The sequence below is a fragment of the Podarcis muralis genome, chromosome 5 (assembly GCF_964188315.1).
Source record: "Podarcis muralis chromosome 5, rPodMur119.hap1.1, whole genome shotgun sequence".
In the NCBI taxonomy this organism is placed as follows: Eukaryota; Metazoa; Chordata; class Lepidosauria; order Squamata; family Lacertidae; genus Podarcis; species Podarcis muralis.
In genome coordinates this window covers 98,017,777-98,037,151 of record NC_135659.1, presented here as the reverse complement: position 1 = coordinate 98,037,151, position 19,375 = coordinate 98,017,777, and the positions used below count along the sequence as shown (strand labels likewise).

Genomic DNA, 19,375 nt, shown 5'->3' with positions numbered 1-19,375 from the left:
CGAAAGGCTTCCCTCGCCCCGAGGGCGGAAGTGAGGCAGGAAGCCGGAAGCTGAGCTCCGAGGCGGCTGCGGCGGCCGGGCCGGAGCGCTTTGGCGGTTGCACCGGGGCAAGATGGCGGATCGGGAGGAGGCGCTGAGGGAGTTCGTGGCCGTGACCGGGGCCGAGGAGGAGCGAGCGCGCTTCTTCCTGGAGTCGGCGGGCGGGGATCTGCAGGTAACCCTTGGCCGGGGAGGGGGCGCCCCTCGATTCCCGGGGGGGGGGGAGAAGAAGGGGGGGAAGAGGAGCAGCGCCTCTCCCCCTTTCTCCTCCTAACACCCGAATGGGACGCCTGGACTCTCTCCCTTCTCTCCTGTCCTGTCCCGCCCCCTCCCCCCATTTCCTCTCCTCCTCACCACTGCCCTCCTCCTTTCCCCCTGCCCCTCCCTCCTGCCCCCTCTTTTCCTCTCCCCTCTATCCTGCCCCCCCACCCCTCCCCATTTCCTCTCCCTCTCACCACTGCCCTCCCTCTCTCTCCCGCCCCCTTTTCCTCCCACCTGCCCTCCCTATTTTCCCCACCCCTCCTTCCCTCTTTTCCTCCCCTCCCTCCTTTTCCCCTCCCCCTCTCTTCTGCCCCACATCCCTCCCCCATTCCCTCGCCACTGCCCTCTCCCTTTTCCTCTCTCCTGCCCTCCCCCTCTCCCCTCCCCACCATTTCCCCCGCCCCCTTTTCCTCTCCCCCTCCCACCTGCCCTCCCTCTTTTCCTCCCCTCCCTCCTTTTCCTCTCCCCCTCTCTACTGCCCCACATCCCTCCCCCTATTTCCTTTCCCCCTCACCACTGCCCTTCCCCTTTTCCTCTCTCCTGCCCTCCCCCTCTCCCCTCCCCACCATTTCCCCCGCCCCCTTTTCCTCTTCCCCTCCCACCTGCCCTCCCTCTTTTCCACACCCCTCCTTCCCTCTTTTCCTCCCCTCCCTCCTTTTCCCCTCCCCTTTCTCCTTCCCCCCTCCCCATTTCCTCTCCCCCTCACCACCACCTTCCCTCTCCCCCTTCTCCCTCCACCACTTGCCCCATATCCCTCCACACACAGCTGTTCTGCCCTGGACAATGGTCCTAGTACAGAAATGCTCCCCTCCCCCTGTGGCCCCCCTCCTGTGGTCCCTCCCCCCACCTTCCTTGGCCTCTAGGACTGCCTTTCTTTCCTCCCTCCCTCCACGCAGCACTGCCTAATCTGCGGAAACCGCCTCTGCAGGTGTCCACCAGCCTGGATGGCTTGGGAAAGAGGACTGAATCCATGGAGGCAGCAATGCTTTTGGGTGCCAGTCACTGGAAAGTGTGGGAGAGTTGCTCTTGTGATAAGAGTCCTGCCTTCAGGTTTTGCAAAAAAGTTGGGGGGGGGCATCTGTTTGGCCTCTGTGAGAACAGGATCCTGGGCCGTTGGGTCTAATCCAGCAGGCTCTTCTTATCTTCTTGGTTTGTTAAGGGTACTGCTGAGAGCTCATAGGAGACACTCGTTCTTCTCACGGAGCTAGGATTCCCAGAGTGATTTAACAATCCATTCTTCTTTACTGGGGTGCTGGATTAGATGGGCTCTATTTGGTCTGATCCAGCAGGCTCTTAAGTTCTCCTTCTTTCTCTTCTTCATGACACATCTTTCTTCTTCCCCCATACAAAACTTTATTCTCCCATACAATATCTTCCTTCTTGTAGCAAAGTCGTTCCCTCCTGCACATTCAAGGGTCAAGACTTTTGAGTGAGTAAGATATTACCTTATTCTTTTGGCTTAGCTTCACCTTTGCTAACCTAGTGCCCTCCATATGTTTTGGGCTATGATTGCCATCAGCATGCAGGCTGCTGTGGCTGATGGGAGTTGTAGTGCAGTTGTAGTTCAGAACTTCTGGGTGGCACTAGATTGTTGAAGGCTGGCTTAGCTCTTGCCAGGGGGCTCCATTCTGATAAAGAAGCCACAGTTTTTTGACTTGCTTTGCAGTAGGATGGAGAAAAGACCTCATTGCTGCCCATTTGTAGCCTGTCATCATTGCTCTTTCTTCGCTTTTTTAGAATGCTGGCTGGAAGTTGCAAGTAAATTTCTATCCCTCTTTAAAAAAAAAGTTCATCTTCCAGAATCCAGGTACCTTAACCAGTAGCTCCCAAATAGTGAATCAGTGCCACTGTATTCTGCTCTGGTCAGACCTCACCTGGAGTACTGTGTCCAGTTCTGGGCACCACAGTTCAAGAAGGACACTGACAAACTGGAACGTGTCCAGAGGAGGGCAACCAAAATGGTCAAAGGCCTGGAAACGATGCCTTATGAGGAACGGCTAAGGGAGCTGGGCATGTTTAGCCTGGAGAAGAGGAGGTTAAGGGGTGCTATGATAGCCATGTTCAAATATATAAAAGGATGTCATATAGAGGAGGGAGAAAGGTTGTTTTCTGCTGCTCCAGAGAAGCGGACACGGAGCAATGGATCCAAACTACAAGAAAGAAGATTCCACCTCAACATTAGGAAGAACTTCCTGACAGTAAGAGCTGTTCGACAGTGGAATTTGCTGCCAAGGAGTGTGGTGGAGTCTCCTTCTTTGGAGGTCTTTAAGCAGAGGCTTGACAACCATATGTCAGGAGTGCTCTGATGGTGTTTCCTGCTTGGCAGGGGGTTGTACTCGATGGCCCTTGTGGTCTATTCCAATTCTATGATTCTAGGAGGACACAAGGAAAAAATATTACATCAATGGAAGAAAGAAAAGGTATTGGTGGAAAAGCTCTTCCTTTAACTGTTGGAGGGGAGGCTGATTTTTAGTTTTCCTACTAAATAGTCAAGTAATCTGGTGTTAGCCACAGCTGGAGATGTAATACTTTGATCAGCTCAACACCAATTGCAGCTAGGCTACTTGTGCTTCAGGTAGAACTGGTTTCCCACCTACAGCACTTTGGCTTCCAAGAAGATCCAGACTGTTCTAATTATGAAGGCGCCGCAGGCTGAGAAAGTCACAGGCTAACTGCTGGCATACTGTTTCAAGCACCCATTCTGGTTCGTCCATATATTTTAGCAAGATTATAAATTTGACATTTATAGCGCAGAACAGTCTTGCATATGAGCCCATAAACTTGAGTTTGCCCATCGGCATCCGTGTTCCACTACAGTGTTTGGACCCTGGGATTGGCAAGGTATTTGCCCAGAAGGAATGGCCTCTGATGAACAGGCACCTGGTGTTTTCAGCAAAACTGTAATAATTTGGCACTTAATGGAGAACAGTTCCAAGTTCCAACAGCTCCTCTGAAAGGAGCTCTCTTTCCAATGCTTTAGGGCTACTTGGCATGTTACAGCAGGTGAACGGCAATTTCCCTTGCATGAACATGTTGCCAGGTAGGAATTCTGCGTGGTGGTGCCATGTTCCCATATTGCATGGTGTCTTGGAATACATTACCATATTTTTCGCTCTGTAAGACACACTTTTCCCCTCCTAAAAAGTAAGGGGAAATGTGTGTGCGTCTTATAGAGCGAATGCAGGCGGGAGGCTCTGCTCAGTGCTCCCTTTAAAGAGACTCGTGGAGCGTGTGTGCGGCTCTTGGGGGCTTTTTCCCGAGGAGGGAGAAGGGCTGCCCTCCTCAGGGAAAAGCCCCCAAGAGCCGCACACACGCTCCATGTGCTCTTTAAAGGGAGCACGGCTCTTGGGGGAGCCTTCTGCCTTAGCCGCGCGCAGCCTCTTCCAGGCAGGGGGAGCCTTCATTCCGCCTGCCTGGGAGAGGCTGTGCACGGCTATCCCATATGCCAGGACATCAAGAGGCTATCCCAGAGGCCAGATCCCTCTTGCTGTTCTGGCTTCTGGGATTCAGATTATATTTTTCCTTGTTTTCCTCCTCCAAAAACGAGGTGCGTCTTATAGAGCGAAAAATACAGTATATTTGTATCAGATTCAGTACTTGCTGGCTGGGGCTGTTGGGAATTGCAGTCCAAACCAAAGCAGCAGTGAGAAGGTTGGAGAGCACCACAAACTTACCCAGGCCAAGGGAGTTTTCTGTACTTCCCCACCTACTTGGCGTGGTATGTGGTACAGAAGTCATCACAAGGTTATTGACAGTTGTCTTCTCTCCCTCTTGGGTGGCACTAAGCAATGGAGCTCGCTCTCAAAAACAGCTGTGTGTCCCTCCTTTCAGATTGCCCTGGCCAGTTTCTATGAAGATGGAGGTGACGAAGACATCATCACGCTCCCACAGCCAGCTCCCAGCTCTGTTACCCGAGGCACTGCGCCCAGGTGAGGTCAAACGGGCTCATCTTTGAGCATGTCTATATTGCGAGCTGGTGTGCAACTGCCAGAACTTCCTTCCCGCACAGGAACCCTGGGAAGTGTAACTTGCTGGGGAGGCCATGAGAATACCCTGCTAGGGATCTCTAGCGTTCATGGAACTGCAGTTCCCACCTGGGTCTGTTGGGCAATGGGGGTAAGCCCACAATGTGTAATCTAGGCATGCCTCTCAAGTCCTTTTTATTCTTGGGGAGGTTTCAGCACGGCAAAAAGGGTTGTAAAAACAGTTCCCTTTTGTGTTGGAGCCGAGGAAGAAGAAGGAGCGCTCTCTCCTTGTGTGCATGCGTTTTGTGGAATATTTTCTACTTTCCCACTATGGCTGCAGCCTTCCCCAACTTGGTGCCCACCAGATACTGAGGCTGCTATATTGGGTGTGCTGCAGCTTAGTGGAGCACATATTCTGACATGCAGAAGGATCCAGATTTAGTCCTATGCATCCCCAGTTAACAGGATCTAATCTGCTGAGTCTGGGAAAAGGCTGTGCTCAGTGGGCCAACGCTTTTCTCTTGGGGATGACTCATCATGACCCTGCTTAGGAGGGATTGCATTGTGGGGATTTAAAAAAAAAATGTTACTGCCACATGATTTGGTTTGCTGTTGTTACGATTTGCATCCTCATCGTGTCAAATATTGTGTGTTAAACTGGGTGGAGGGAGGAATGGGATCGTGGAAACCGATTTTCCAGTGCTTCTCACAAAAAGATCTGGCGTAGACTCAGGTGCAGAAAGCAGACCAAACAGCAACATTTTGGGCTATCAGCCTGACCTGCTTTCACATTTCTGCTTAGTCATGCAGTCATTGAGAGAGAGAGTTTGAGCATGCTCAGTTGTTCCCCTCTCTAGCCTAGGTGTATTGTGAATTTCACATTCTTGAGGAAAGAAAGAACGAGGTAAAGGATTGCATTAGTATCCACCATGAGCCTTTGGAGCATAGCAGGCCATCTGCTAGAGTTGGGTGATACCTGGTTTTCAACTTCTTGATATATCGCCAGCTAAACATCATGATATGCTGATATATCACAAAGTCTGAAATAAGGATGGAGCCATTGGCTGGCTTCACAGTTTTTCCCTTGTTGTGATTTTTGCATAGCACACACACACATCGTGATTTGCAATATATTACCAGTTCAGAAATTGTGAAACCATTATCATGATACGGACTTGAAACCAGTTTTGAGCGATACATCGTCCAGCACTAACACACGGCATGATTTGCAATATATTGCCAGATTAAAAAACTATGAAACCTTTATCACAATATGGTCTTCACACTGGTTCCAGGCACTATATTGATATATCACCCAGCCCTACCTACAGTTTTCGGATTGTCTTCGGACGTTTTGACTTTCAGGAGTGCTTAGAATGCCTTGAAAGTGCAGTGCGAATTGGGGTGGTGGGGTTCAGGCACCCCAACTACAAACTCAGGAAAATGATGCTTGCTAGAAGATGATGGTCCCTTGCGTGGTGAGCAAATTTGTAGCTCCTGCTCTGCCCACCTAAAACCAGTTCCCAACCCTCTGCCACACTATGCCAAGGAGCACAGTCTGAGGAGGCCAGGGTGCCACATGGCCCTATGCATGGAAATGTGGAGCCCTAGGGTGCCACCAGCCTCCATGAAGCTGCCAGTTGTGTCCTGCTACTTGGAGCCACCCTCTGGAGTGCCATGCAAGGTGGCTCCATTTTGCCTGAGTGCAAGGAGAGAGGAGGCAGCCTGCTCTCGCCACAAGAGAAAGAAGTGAAGGCACTTGCCTGGCAGGCAGGATGCCCTGCTGGCGTCTCTGGCTCTAATGGCAGTTGTGCTGTGGAGGGAGAGAGTGGGCGGCCTGGCTGGGCGCTTAGAATCATAGAATCTTAGAGTTGGAAGGGACCCAAGGGTCATCTATCCCAACCCCATGCACTTGGAAGTGTGCGATGCCGGCTGCGGCTTGGGGGCGAGTGCGATACGTTGCCTGCCCCCAAATTCTGAAATTGCTCCTGCGATTTGAACTTTAAACCACCTTAATTCATCGTACTCCCTTTACTCCCCCCAGAAATGCAAAGTGCCCCTAAGGGTAATAATAATAATAATAATAATAATAATAATAATAATAATAATAATAATAAAATTTTATTTATATCCCGCCTTCCCCAGCCGAAGCCGGGCTCAGGGCGGCTAACAACAATAAAACAGTACAACATTCTAAAATCATTTCATTATAAAATTGGGGTTGTTAGGGTTTTTATTCACCCGTGCTGCTCAGCAAGTAGCACTAGGTTGTTTATATCATGTGAGTGTCTGAGAGTGTGAGACAGGAAGTCTCAGTACTGTTTTAGTTTCACTTCTGTGTGTGATGCTGTTCTGTACTGCTGCTGAGAGAGCACAGACATGCTGATGGGTTCTTTGTATATAGACTGTAAATACAGTGGTACTTCGGGTTACATACGCTTCAGGTTACACATGCTTCAGATTACAGACTCCGCTAACCCAGAAATAATACCTCGGGTTAAGAACTTTGCTTCAGGATGAGAACAGAAATCGTGCGGCGGTGGCAATACAGCAGCGGGAGGCCCCATTATTTAAAGTGGTGCTTCAGGTTAAGAACAGTTTCAGGTTAAGAACGGACCTCCAGAACGAATTAAATACGTAACCAGAGGTACCATTGTAAAGTAGTTTAGAGCTACTGATTGTCTCTTTTTTCTGCTATGAGATGCTTATTTCTGGTCTCTCTGGACTGAGGAAGATTTACAGCCAGAGAGTGACCGCCGAAGAGACACCCCAGTGTCTTGGGAAGGTGGTGGCCCTCCCAGGCGTTTTTCCAGCAGGGATAAGAGCAAAACCTACCCTCCTGTCGATGGGGTGGTGGGATGGCCTGTCCTTTACTGGCAGGAATCCATCAGGTCTGTCAGAGCTCACAAAAATGTGCTGTACTCCTTTGGTGCGGGGCATCAGTCCTTGCAAGATGGGAGATCATCCCTTATTCCGCACTGTCCTTAACTATGTTTGGCATTTTAGTAATCAGTTGTCATAAACATGGAGATGCGAAGGCCTGGGAGGAAACACCTGGAAAAAATGGAGGAGTGGTACCAGGGAAAATGGGAGGGATCCCAGTTTTTCCAGATTTTTTACAAAGTAGACCAGGGTCAGCAACCTTTTTCAGCCGTGGGCCGGTCCACCGTCCCTCAGACCATGTGGTGGACCGGACTATATTTTTGGAGGGGAAATGATCAAATTCCTATGCCCCACAAATAACCCAGAGATGCATTTTAAATAAAAACATATATTCTACTCATGTAAAAACACCAGGCAGGCCCCACAAATAACCCAGAGATGCATTTTAAATAAAATCACACATTCTACTCATGTAAAAACACGCTGATTCCCGGACCGCCCGCGGGTCGGATTGAGAAAGCAATTGGGCCGCATCCGGCCCACGGGCCTTAGGTTGCCTACCCCTGAACTAGACCATCACATCTCTAGCAAGCTGCTCTGTATTAAAAAAAACGTATCTTTTGGGCACCTGGTTCGCCTTCCACTCCTTGTCGTTCTGTGCTCCCAGTTAATTCTCAGTGCTGTTGGTGCTGCCGTTGCATCAGAGGAACATGGGGCAGACTCATATTGTGTCTCCTTTTGTCTCGCCAGTGACCACAGGGTGACGTCATTCCGAGACCTTGTCCATGCTCAGGAGGAGGAGGAAGAGGAGGAGGAAGGACAAAGGTTTGTTGCCGTTTGAATGCCTGACTTCCCCCCTGATTTATCGGGAAGGGAGGAGTTGGGGTGGAAAAAGTCCCTCTGGAAACGGTTTTTTTGCAGGCCCAGGCTGCTATGGAAATGTCTGCGTTGGGTGTGGGGGGCCTCTCTGTTGAGGCAGCTGTGGGAGTCCTGCTCTTGGAGGGCATGACCTCCCCTGCCATTGTTCGAAGCACTTTCATTCCAGAATCTTGCATAGTAAGTGGTTGCGGCTCTTTCTTCCTAGGGGGAGGAGCAGGCGAGTGTATTGTTACCTTGACATGAACAGGGCTGTGTTTGCTCTGTGCCAATAGATAAATAGAAACTCTCCACCAAGCAAGGCCTAAGTCTGTGGCTTGTATGAATTGCACACCTTTCTTTCTTTCTTTCTTTCTTTCTTTCTTTCTTTCTTTCTTTCTTTCTGTCTTTCTTTCTGTCTTTCTTTCTCTCTTTCTTTCTTTCTTTCTTTCTTTCTGAATGCTTGTTCTTCTACTACTTGTGCAATTTATCCTGGTATTGCTAGTTATAAATAAGAACAGAGACAGCTTTGCAGGGCATTGCAGCCTCTGGGGTTCTTGATCAGCTCCCCTTCTTTGACTTCTCACTGCGCATTAACCACACAATTTCAAGTATATCTTATTTATTTATGTCATGAAATTCATACACTGCTTCATTGTAAAAAACAACAACATTAAAGCCGTTTACAAAAAACTATAAGGCAAAATTATCAGTAAGGAAAAATAACAATGATAAGGCTTTCGGAAAATTAAAACAACAGTAGACTTAAATGCAGATTAAAACTTGCATCAACTATCTTGGTAACGTGAGGTCTAGGAGCTTGACCTTGAAAAGAAAGGAGAGCTCACATTCCCAGGAAGTTAAATTGAGTGATAAGATATGTGACTTTTCTGCAGTCACAGCACATTCTCAGCCATGGACATATCTGAGAATCCCTGTGATGTGTATGTTAGGAAATGTACAGCTCCCACAGTAAAGCAATGAAAGGGAGGCACAGTCCAGAGCATTACAAGAGCCCTCACAGATCAGACACACTGAGTTATTTAAACTACTGTGCTACACATCATAGGCAGAGTCAATAAGGGAAATGTGGGCGTTGGTGCACATAAAACCAATTCATAATTCTGAAAATTGTCTTGTAGCAGAATGAATGAATGAATGAGAAAGCATTTACAGAAAGTTTAGAGCAGGGTTTCCCAAACTTGGGTCTCCAGCTGTTTTTGGACTACAGTTCCCATCATCCTTGACCACTGGTCCTGCTAGCTAGGGATGATGGGAGTTGTAGTCCAAAAACAAGTCTGGGAGTGTTCAAAGCTCTTGACATACCTAGTCCTATAAGGTTGGTGTGTGTGGGTGTGTGAAGCTGAGAGAGTTCCCTTGCGCAAGTGGAAATCCTTGCAAGGACAGGATGTGCAAACTGGAAACCATCAAAGCTCCTAAATTGTCTCATGCCCAGGGAACTCGATCCTTTTGCCAAAGCTGCCTTTCTGTGTGTGGCCAATGATTTATATAATCAAGAGGAGGCTCCTGGTAAATCTGAAGGGTCACACGGGCAGATTGGGTAAAACGGTGTTGGCCAACCTATTGGGCAGGTGTGCCTGAAGTCCAATCCACAAGTGCTGTGCTAGCTGGCATTACATTCTACCTGCAGCCTGTTCTCCCTCCACTTTTGGAGGCCAATTGCTAAGAATCGCAGGTGGGGAGAGTTGCTTTTGCATTGAGGTCCTGCTTCTGGCCAGCTCCCTGTTGGGACATCTGGTTGGCCACCGTAGGAACAGGATGTGGCACTTAGCTGCAGGGTTCTTGGCCTTGCCTCTGTTGTCTGCTCAGCCAGGCCAGCAGAAGAGTGAAGAAAGGCCGGCTGGAGCAGAGACCTGACTCAGGGATGGGGAACCTGCAGCCTTCCAAAAGTTGTTAGACTCTCAACTGCCAGCAGAATGGCCAGCGGTCAGGGTTGAGAGGAGTTGCAGTCCAGCATCCGATGGGTCGCAAATTCTCCCTCCTTGGCCTCACATCTGTGCTATCCAGTCAGGTCCTCCTGCTAGTGTTCAGCTGATCCGCAAACATTACTGTCCGTGCCACTCTGGCCCCAGTGCTGCAAGCCAGCCAGCGAGAGAGTAAGAATTGAAAATGTGAAAATGTGTGGGGGTTTTTTTTACTTCCTTCTTACAACCTGTTTCTTAGGCTGACATTGGGGTGAGTGTGTGTGTGTGTGTGTGTGCGCGCGCTTAACCCAGTTTGAGAACAGGACTTGCTTTGGCTACAGGAGAGAGTTGAAATTATTATTATTATTATTGTTGTTATTATTATTACATCCGAAGATCACAGAGTGGTTTACAATATAAAAACACAAAAATACATACTATAATAGCAAACAAAAGCAATAACAGAGTGGCACCTCTGGTTGCGAACGGGATCTGTTCTGGAGGCCTGTTCACAACCTGAAAAGAACGCAACGCGGGTCACGATTTGCCGCCTCTGCGCATGCGTGTGACATCATTTTGTGCGTCTGCACATGCACGAGTGGCGAAACCCGGAAGTAACCCATTCTGGTGCTTCCGGGTTGCCGCAGGACGCAACCTGAAAATGCTCAACCTGAAGCAAACGTAACATGAGGTATGACTGTACTCCCCTACATACACACACACACACACACACAATTTAAAGGGTCAAAGATTGTTTTAATTAGCCAAAGGCCTGGGATAAGAGGCATGTTTTTGCCTGGCATCGAAAGATATGTAACAAAATTAGCAAATATGTTTGAGCACAGATGTGCACACATGCCCCAGCCTTCAATGGGTCTTCAATGGAGAGGTGTAATCTTGGGGGCCTGTTGTCTCTTCAGATTTTACGCTGGGGGCTCTGAGCGAAGCGGGCAGCAGATCGTTGGTCCTCCGAGGAAGAAGAGCCCCAATGAGCTGGTTGAGGACTTGTTCCGAGGGGCCAAAGAGCATGGAGCTGTGGCTGTCGACAGAGCAGCCAAGAGCCCTGGGGAAGGCAGCAGGCCAAAAGTGAGCACACCCGGGGGGGGGGGGGGATTCTGTTGAGATGAAATATGCAGAAGGGGTCGTGTAAAGCAAGGCTGTGGTTGGCGCAGAAGTGAGACGGGGGAGGGACTTGAATGAGGCCAAATCCTTTCAGAAAGCAGCATGGATGAAGGCATGGGAATGCGAGGAGGCGAGGAGCACTAAGGACCGATAGTCAGGGAGATGGAGCATAAAGCAGGGAGGAGTGTTGGAGGAGAAGTGGAAAAAATGAAAAAGTGAGGGCTGGAAGCTTCAAGTAGATGGAGAGAGCAAGAAGGGGCCAGTGTGGACTCTCAGGGAAGGGAGATAAAGCAATTTCCAGGGCTTGAGAAAGATGGACTTAGCTGAGACATTCTCATCGCACTGAAAGTAGCTGTCAGCATGTCTTCCCTCTTAAAGGCAGCTGCAGCCAGTCTCCTGTAGCCCCTTCCCTGTGGATGTTGTTCATGCAGAACTGCCTCCCTCCCTCCAAAAAACTCACCCCAAAAGGAGGGCTGGCAAAATCCCACTCGGCACTGACATGCCTAAATGCTTGATTCAGACGCTTGCTGATCTGAACGCTTCTCCTTTCCCTGCGCAAAACCGTTGTTTAGTGGGGAAATGACAATGGCGCATTGGGTTTAATGAAAGGACGGTGGATTAAGTTAGATACTGACATGGGTTGTGTGTGTGTCAGCCCTCCAACTATCTGGCCTGCCCATCCTTGGAATTTTTAGCGGAGGGGAAGCGAGAAGTATTTGCCAGGGCCGCCGAATGGAGGTTGAGGTTGGAGGTTGGTGACCCATCTGCCTTTCCCCTGCTTTTTCCAGGCCTCACAGTTCCTTTCTCTCTCGCAGCCCTTCGCAGGTGGAGGGTACCGCCTGGGAGCTGCTCCCGAGGAGGAGTCTGCTTATGTTGCCCCAGAGATGAGGCAGAACGCTGCACAGGATGTGAGTATTGCTAGGAGTAGGACTAGAGGCAGTGAGATCTGGCCAGGTCCCCATTTCTCCTGTCCAGGGTTCAGTTCCTGGCTTGCTTTCTCTGGCACCTCCAGGATAGAGATCTCTAGGATCAGAGATCTAGGAAAGGCCTCACTCTGCCCCCGAGTCCATAGAGAGCAGCTGCTGCTACTCAGCATAGATCAGGCATGTCCAAAGTCCGTTTCGGGGGCCTAATCCGGCCCTCTGGTCGGTTTAATCTGGCCCCTGTGGCAGTTCATTTCCTGGGGTAAAACCCTAAAAAAAACCCCTCAAAAACTTCAACCCTAAAAAAAGCTCAACTTTGGGGTAAAATCATAAAAAAGCTCAACAACTTCAAACTTCAATCCTAAAAAAAGGTCAATAACTTTGGTCGGCCCTCACAGCCCTTCACTTCATCAAATCTGGCGCTCTTTGAAAAAAGTTTGGACACCACTGGCATATATGAAACGGAACCAGCTTTTTTCTTTTTTTGCCAACCAGGCTCCTTCTGGGTGCATCAAACTATAGCTCCCACCAGCCCCAGCCAGCATGGGGTTAATGGGAGTTGTAGTCCAAAACATCTGGCAGGAACCAGATTGGCAGAGCTGAAACAGACCAGTGATCTGTCTAGATATAAGGCAGCGTCATATGTCCAGCCACACATTGCATGCAAGGATACATGTTAGTGACTAAGTTTTAATTTATATATTTTTTAACTGTTGCTATATCTGTATCGTCCCTCTTATACCTAATTGCAAATTCAGATATATCGCTATCATGTTTTATGACTTCCTTGATATTGTGTGTGGGCTGGAACTGGTCTGTGACCGAAATAATAAATTCATCATTGTATAAAACCCCTGGCACCGGCTGCTTCAGAGGAGAGAGGGTGGATCGGAGCTGCGAGGTTGTGAGAGGTGGGTGTCTGAGACCCTTTCTCTTCACGCTGCTCTGAATAGCTCCATCAAGCTGCTTTCTGCCCTGCAGGGCTCCATGTGTTGAGCCCAAGACAGGCGGGGTGAGTTGAAGCCATTTGCACGTGGCCAAGAAAGGGTTCCACACCCATCTCCCTTGCTAGCTCCAGCAACCTCCAGCAACATTGCAAAGGCACCAGGTTAGAGAAGGCTGGCTTCCAGGGCAGCAGCTCTGGCAGGGCAAGAAGGATGAGGAGGGCTGCAATTTCTGCAGCCTGGCATGGCAACCTCACTCCCTCGTTTGAACGGGCGCAGATGCGCAGCAGTGTGGCTTCCTGGGAGAGGCACCCTGCAGATGGTGGAAAGACTTTTGATTTTACAGGTGCATGTGGTCCTGAAGCTGTGGAAGAGTGGCTTCAGCCTGGACAGCGGAGAGCTGAGGAGCTACCAAGACCCATCCAACTCCCAGTTCCTGGAATCCATCCGCAGAGGGTAATGGCAGTGCTCTGGGATGTGGGCCAGTGTTTGGTAACTGGCTGCACCAGACATCTAATTCCCTGGGATGCTGCACTCTGCAGAACGCTCCCTCGCTCCATCTTACCACAGAGAAAGGTAAGGCTGGCTGGTCCTTTTTCTTGAGTTGCCTCCCTCTGTTTTCCCTTGTCAGGGAGGTTCCTGGGGAGCTTCGCCGGTTGGCCCGTGGCGGGCAGGTGAATTTGGACTTGGAGGACCACCGCGACGAGGATTTCACAAAACCCAGAGGTGCCTTCAGGGCTTTCACCGGGGAAGGACAGAAACTGGGCAGGTGAGGAGTCAGCATTTGAGCATTTCCTTCTTGCCTCTTTTCTCTTTTGCAAAAAGGCCCGGCTGCCTCTAGTCTTCATTGAGAGAAGTACCCAAGTAAAGATTCAAAAGGAAATTAAAGCACAGTAAGGCATTAAAAACTTCCCCATGCAAGGCTGCCTTCAGGTAATGATGATAATCATGATTATTATGGATAATAAGTGCCGTGGTACCTTTGTTGTCGAACGTAATCCGTTCCAGAAGACTGTTTGACTTCCAAAACGTTCAACAACCAAAGCGCAAAGGGCTGTCAGCAGTTTCTATGGTGAAAATTGAAAAACGCCATTCGGCTTCTAAGGCGCGTTCGAAAACAGAAGCAATTACTTCCGGGTTTTCGGCATTCAGGTTCTGAAACATTCTGCTTCCAAGACGCTCAAAAACCAAGGTTCCACTGTATTAATATTATTAATACACCGCCCATCTGGCTGGGTTTCCCCAGCCACTCTGTGCGGCATCCAGCAGAATAGTAAAATACAATAATTCATCAAACTTCCCTAAACAGGGCTGCCTTCAGGTGTCTTCTAAAAGTCAGATAGTTGTTTATCTCCTTGACATCTGCCCTCTGCCTGGTTCCCTGTAGCTTCATTTCTCACAGTGAGAGAACTGCCAGAAGCCCCTCGGAGCTGGACCTCAGTGTCCGGGCAGAACGATGGGGGTGGAGATGCTCCTTCAGGTATACTGGGCTGAGACCATTTAGGTCTTTAAAAGGTCAGCACCAACACTTTGAATTGTGCTCGGAAACCTACTGGGATCCAGTGTAGGTCTTTTAGAACCAGTGTTGTATGGCCCCGGCAGCTGCTCCCAGTCACCCGTCGTGTACATTATTCCTCCTTCCTTCTCCTGCAGCGATTCTGCTGCCCTTGCTTTAATAGTAAAATCTCAAATTCTATAAATATTCAGATAAGGCCAAACTGCCTAGTTTCTCTCTGCTTGTCCAGTCTACTTGTAATACGATCTGGAATGTTGAATTTAGTAGTGAACGGCCTAAGCTGGGCATCAGCTGTGAAGTCCCGTGCCAGAAATACACCAGGTCAGGCAGGGAGTGAGATGATCCCATTTCAGATTCCTGTTGCTCCGTCTTCTTGGCAGAAATTGCTTCCTCATCCCTCTTTGCTGGTTAGTCTGCTGCATGCCGCTGTTAACCAGGCCAGCCACGTCTGATCCTGAAAATTGCATGGGTGAATGTTGCAGTTAGCAAATTTATATGCGGAACCAGGTGCCTAATGCGCATTTCTTTTACAGTGGTGCCTCACAAGACGAAATTAATTCGTTCCGCGAGTTTTGTCGTCTTGCAATTTTTTTCGTCTTGCGAAGCACGGTGTCGGGAAAGTTTTGGAAAAGCTTCAAAACTCACCAAAGTCTTTAAAAACCTCAAAAAAGGCTACCACACCGCGTGCTATGAGTTGCTCCTCGAAGTCAAGTCACAACTGTATTAACGGTGTTAAGAAAAAGGAAACAAACTTGCAAGACGTTTCCGTCTTGCGAAGCAAGCCCATAAGGAAAATCGTCTTGCGAAGCAGCTCAAAAAACCCTTTCGTCTAGCGAGTTTTTTGTCTTGCGAGGCATTCGTCTTGCGAGGTACCACTGTACTTTGGAATTTTGCCCACCTGTCCTCAAGGCAGCGTTTGAAATACTTTGCTGATTAAGGTTGCCGTGCAGTCCGAATTTAACATGGAGTAAAGCCCCGCCGAAACAAGTTGGCTGACTTCCAAGTAAATGCATTTTGGCACTTCTCCCACAGCAAATTGCAATTGTTTCCAGCTTTCAGTGGCTAACTGCACTTTTCAGTGGTTAGAATGTTTGCGGACGTTGTTAACATAGTTGTAGCTTAGCTTCCTGGGGTGGGAGGTGTTGTGGCTGCGACTTGCCCTTGGAGTGCAGGATTTATTTTCCAGAGTAGAATTAGGCGGAGAGTTTGCAAGCCGTCCAGACAGGCCAGTTATTTGAACCTTCATCTTCTGTGTGCAAACCCCAACAATTCTGCCTTCAAACAGCCCAGTTGTCTTCTTGGCTTGTTCTTCCCCCACGGCCCTTGTTGTTGTTTGGTTTTGTTTTTAATTAAATTTCTATTTCGCCCTTCATCCAATGATCACATTTTCTTAAACTGTGGATAAAATAGTATGGCTGCGGATGCTGATGTTGAAGAACACAATTCCCCCCCCCCCCCTTTTTTAATGGTTTTTATTAAAAGATTTTCTTGGGTAGCAAAAGTTCCGTACATCGTCTCTATTTTCAGATCATTTTTCCAAGTCCTTTATACAGATCAGTTATATTTGATGTGAGACATTAATGTTGTATATGGTATAAGGTTGGGGGGGGGGGGAAGAGGTGGGGAGATGGGGCAGAAAGGAGTAGTAAACTTTCATTCTTTTCCATAGTGTATGTGCAAGTTGTTTGTGTCAGCATCATGTGGGTAGGTTTGATTGACACAGTTTCTTTTTAAATTCATCCTGTATCCTCTGTTTCATTACAAAGATTCTTGCACAAGGAAAGGAAATCCAGGGCCAGATTTTGGTCCAGTCCGGTGGCTCTCTTAGAGTACAGAGGTACCTCTGGTTGCGAACGGGATCCGTTCCGGAGACCCGTTCACAACATGAAAAGAATGCAACCCGCAGTGGCATATCTGCACACACACGGGTTGCGATTTGCCACTTCTGCGCATGCACGTGGCGTCATTTTGCGCTTCTATGTCAGTGGCAAAACCCGGAAGTAACCCTTTCCGGTACTTCCGGGTCGCCGTGGGACGTAATCTGAAAGAATGTAACATGAAGCGGACTTAACATGAGGTATGACTGTAGTTTCACCTGGTTCATAAATGGTTTTGACCAGTCTCATTTTGCTTGGGTCTCCGAACCCAAATTTCAAAGGTTGATAAATCTTCTGAAGCTGCTCCTTTATGTCCATCGAGTAACTGTGTACAGTCGCCAGGTTTATTGTCGGAGGGGGGCCTGCATCTGTCTTGCCCAAACCTGCCACCTGCTCCACAGTGCAAACCTTTCCTCCCTCCTCCTTCCTCAGCACTGCCCCCCAGGTGATGGGCGCAGGCTCCCCGTCGCAGCAAGCGGAAAACGAAGCCAAAGCCAGCTCCTCCATCACCATTGACGAGTCAGAGCCCACTACCAGCATCCAGATCCGGCTGGCGGATGGAGGGCGGCTGGTCCAGAAATTCAACCACAGTCACAGGTACCGGGGCAGAGCTTGCTGCCAAAGGGCGTTACAAATGTGGGAACCTGGCTGGCATTGGTGGGTGGGTGGGAAGCCGGAAGAGGTCCAGCGCTGGGATGGCTTGTGAATGCTCTTCGCAAGAAATGCCTCTGCTCACTCAGAGATACATATATACAGTCTTTATTTTACATATGTACAGGCAGCACATTACAATCATGCACCCCGGAGGGCTCAGATTCTGGGAGTGGCTTTTTCACGTGATGCCTCTCCTCCCCCCCTTTAACCCTCTCCTTTCCCTGGCAGACGGAACAGGCATTGCCTCACTGTCTGTGCCAGAACTTCCTGAGCGGTGCTGAGGCTCTGGTTCAACACCTGAGAGCCGTCCCGCCTCCTGGCTTTCTCCTCTTTCCTCAATCGTCACTTCCTGCCCCCCTCCCTCTGCCTCTTCCTGCTCCTCCCCTGCATTCTCTGGCAATGCCACGACAAACGCACCTCGTTTTTCTTGCAGGATCCGCGATGTCCGACTCTTCATAGCGGACGCCAGGCCTGCCATGGCTGCCACGAGCTTTGTCCTCATGACCACTTTCCCCAACAAAGAGCTGACAGATGAGGACCAGACCCTGAAGGAAGCCAACCTACTGAATGCCGTCATCGTCCAGAGGTTAATATAAGGGAACCTGCCCGATGGCTGCCTGCCCAGGCCCTATAGCCTCCTACGGGGCGGCTCTCCGGGCGGGAAGGGCAGTCTCACGGCCGCCTCGTAGTGCTGGGTTCGAAGCTCTTGCGTTGGACTCTTTAGTTGCGTTTCCCAATGTTTTGTTTTCTTTGTGCTGATCCATGGACTTTAAAAATAATAAGAATAATAATTAAAACCAAACACAAACTTTTTCAAAGGAGCAGCAGCTCCCTGTTGTGCCTGCCACACACTCCCCCTGGATCACTTATGGGGCAGAAAGGAGAGGTAAGGTTCAAAGGGGGGGGGGTGCATGACTTCCTCCCTTCATTCCAGCTCCAGGGGTGGTAGCAGCTACAGGATCCGTCGGTGTATTAAATAAAGTGGACCCCCAAACCGGGGGGCTCTCTTCTGTGTTGCCAACCAAGTCTGTAGGGTATTTCTGTCTTGCAGATGGGTAAAAGCTGTGGGCATTAGGAGGAATCCAGACCTTCCCTCCTCTAATAATCTAGCGTCCCATCTGTAGCACAATCTTGCCATCTACTCTCCTGTCCCTCCAGGCTCTCTCATAGCACCGCAAAGAGCAGAGAGGTCCCTCCAAAGTGTCTTTCCGCCCATATCCTGAAAACGAGCCACTCTTAAGTGAGGGGTCTCCGAGTGCAAAGCCTGGGATGGGTGGCCCTTGGGTTTCCCCCCCTCTTTCCGGCGTGCTAAATAAAAGGAAGGGCTCGTAAAAAAGAGGAGGCCCACATTTTGATCAGGATTTGAAGCCTCTTAGGTGGGGGAACGGTTTGGCTTGGAGTGTGTGACTTCGTACTTCCTGAAGATCAGCACGGCTGCAATCTGTCACTCATCTCAGTTTTGGATCCAGGGGTGTCCTCCCCACCTTCTTCCGTTTTTTTAAGAGAATAATTCGTCAGCTGCCTCCCACTGTTCCTCATTCTGTCTCATCTGCCTTTGTTCTTTCTCAGGTCTTTCTTAGGAAGGTCTCTCCCTTGATAACGCAGCAGTCTTTGCCTTTCTGGGTCCCTCCAGCTGATCCAAAACATCTGGTTGGCCCCAGGTAGGCAAAGGCTGTGACGCCGAGTGCCCCAGGGAACACACAATTTCTCCTCAATGGAAAGGGGCGCGTGCAGGAAAGTTTGGCGCAGGACGAAGATCTCCATGCCTGTGAGCCTGCTCTCAGCTCTGCTCCTCAGTTGCGGGGTGCGCTTGAGCTCACATCCGCTGCATGGTCCCTCCTCTGTCAGGTGACGGAGAGCAGCCTCTCCACGGGAGCAGGGCTTGAGGAAAAGGAAGGCTTGGATCCAGGCCGGTCTGTCCTGCCAGCCACTTGGGTATCGGTTATCCTGCACCAGAAAGTTCAGACATGGGCATTCCCCACCAGCCACCCCTCATGGCTAAACGAATCCACACCGGATGTTGACAGTGAATTCTGTAAATTATTGTGACAAGTGTGTGAGCATTAAAAATCCAAACTGAACCCGGGACGACGTTTGCTCCTTTCTGTCGCGGTGTGGAATAGCCTCCGGTTTTGCAGGCAGCGTCTGTGAGGATGGGGGTTAGCGCAGGCAGCAGGGAGCTCAGCTTGATTAGCAATGTGTAGCCCAGGGGTCGGCAAAGCGTGCCTGGGTCAGTTCACTGCCGCGGAGCTCCCTCCATGGGCCTGATGCATGAGTGCGCACGCCTGTGATTTCCGACATCTGTGTCTGCGCAGACGCGATTTCCGGCTCTGGGGAAACAAGTCTCCCTGCCGCACTGCGCCGGTTTAGCGCAGCGTGGGCAGCTCAGTTTGGGGGCAGCTCGTGGGCCA

The 19,375-nt window shown here is 49.7% G+C and overlaps 1 protein-coding gene across 2 annotated transcripts; it reads left to right on the top strand.

Annotated features, from left to right (window-relative positions):
• Positions 1–57: 57 nt before the first annotated feature.
• Positions 58–19,050, top strand: NSFL1C (NSFL1 cofactor). Of its 2 annotated transcripts, none has more exons than XM_028735556.2 (9): positions 58–214; positions 4,132–4,229; positions 7,899–7,973; positions 10,849–11,014; positions 11,866–11,958; positions 13,264–13,373; positions 13,549–13,686; positions 16,743–16,907; positions 17,398–19,050. In XM_028735556.2, the coding sequence occupies exons 1-9, from the start codon at positions 113–115 to the stop codon at positions 17,558–17,560; spliced, it is 1,110 nt and encodes a 369-aa protein (XP_028591389.1). In that variant the 5' UTR covers positions 58–112; the 3' UTR covers positions 17,561–19,050. The 2 variants fall into 2 exon arrangements, with proteins under 2 accessions (XP_028591389.1, XP_028591388.1); XM_028735555.2 differs by having other exon boundaries at positions 11,839–11,958.
• The last annotated feature ends 325 nt before the right edge of the window (positions 19,051–19,375 follow it).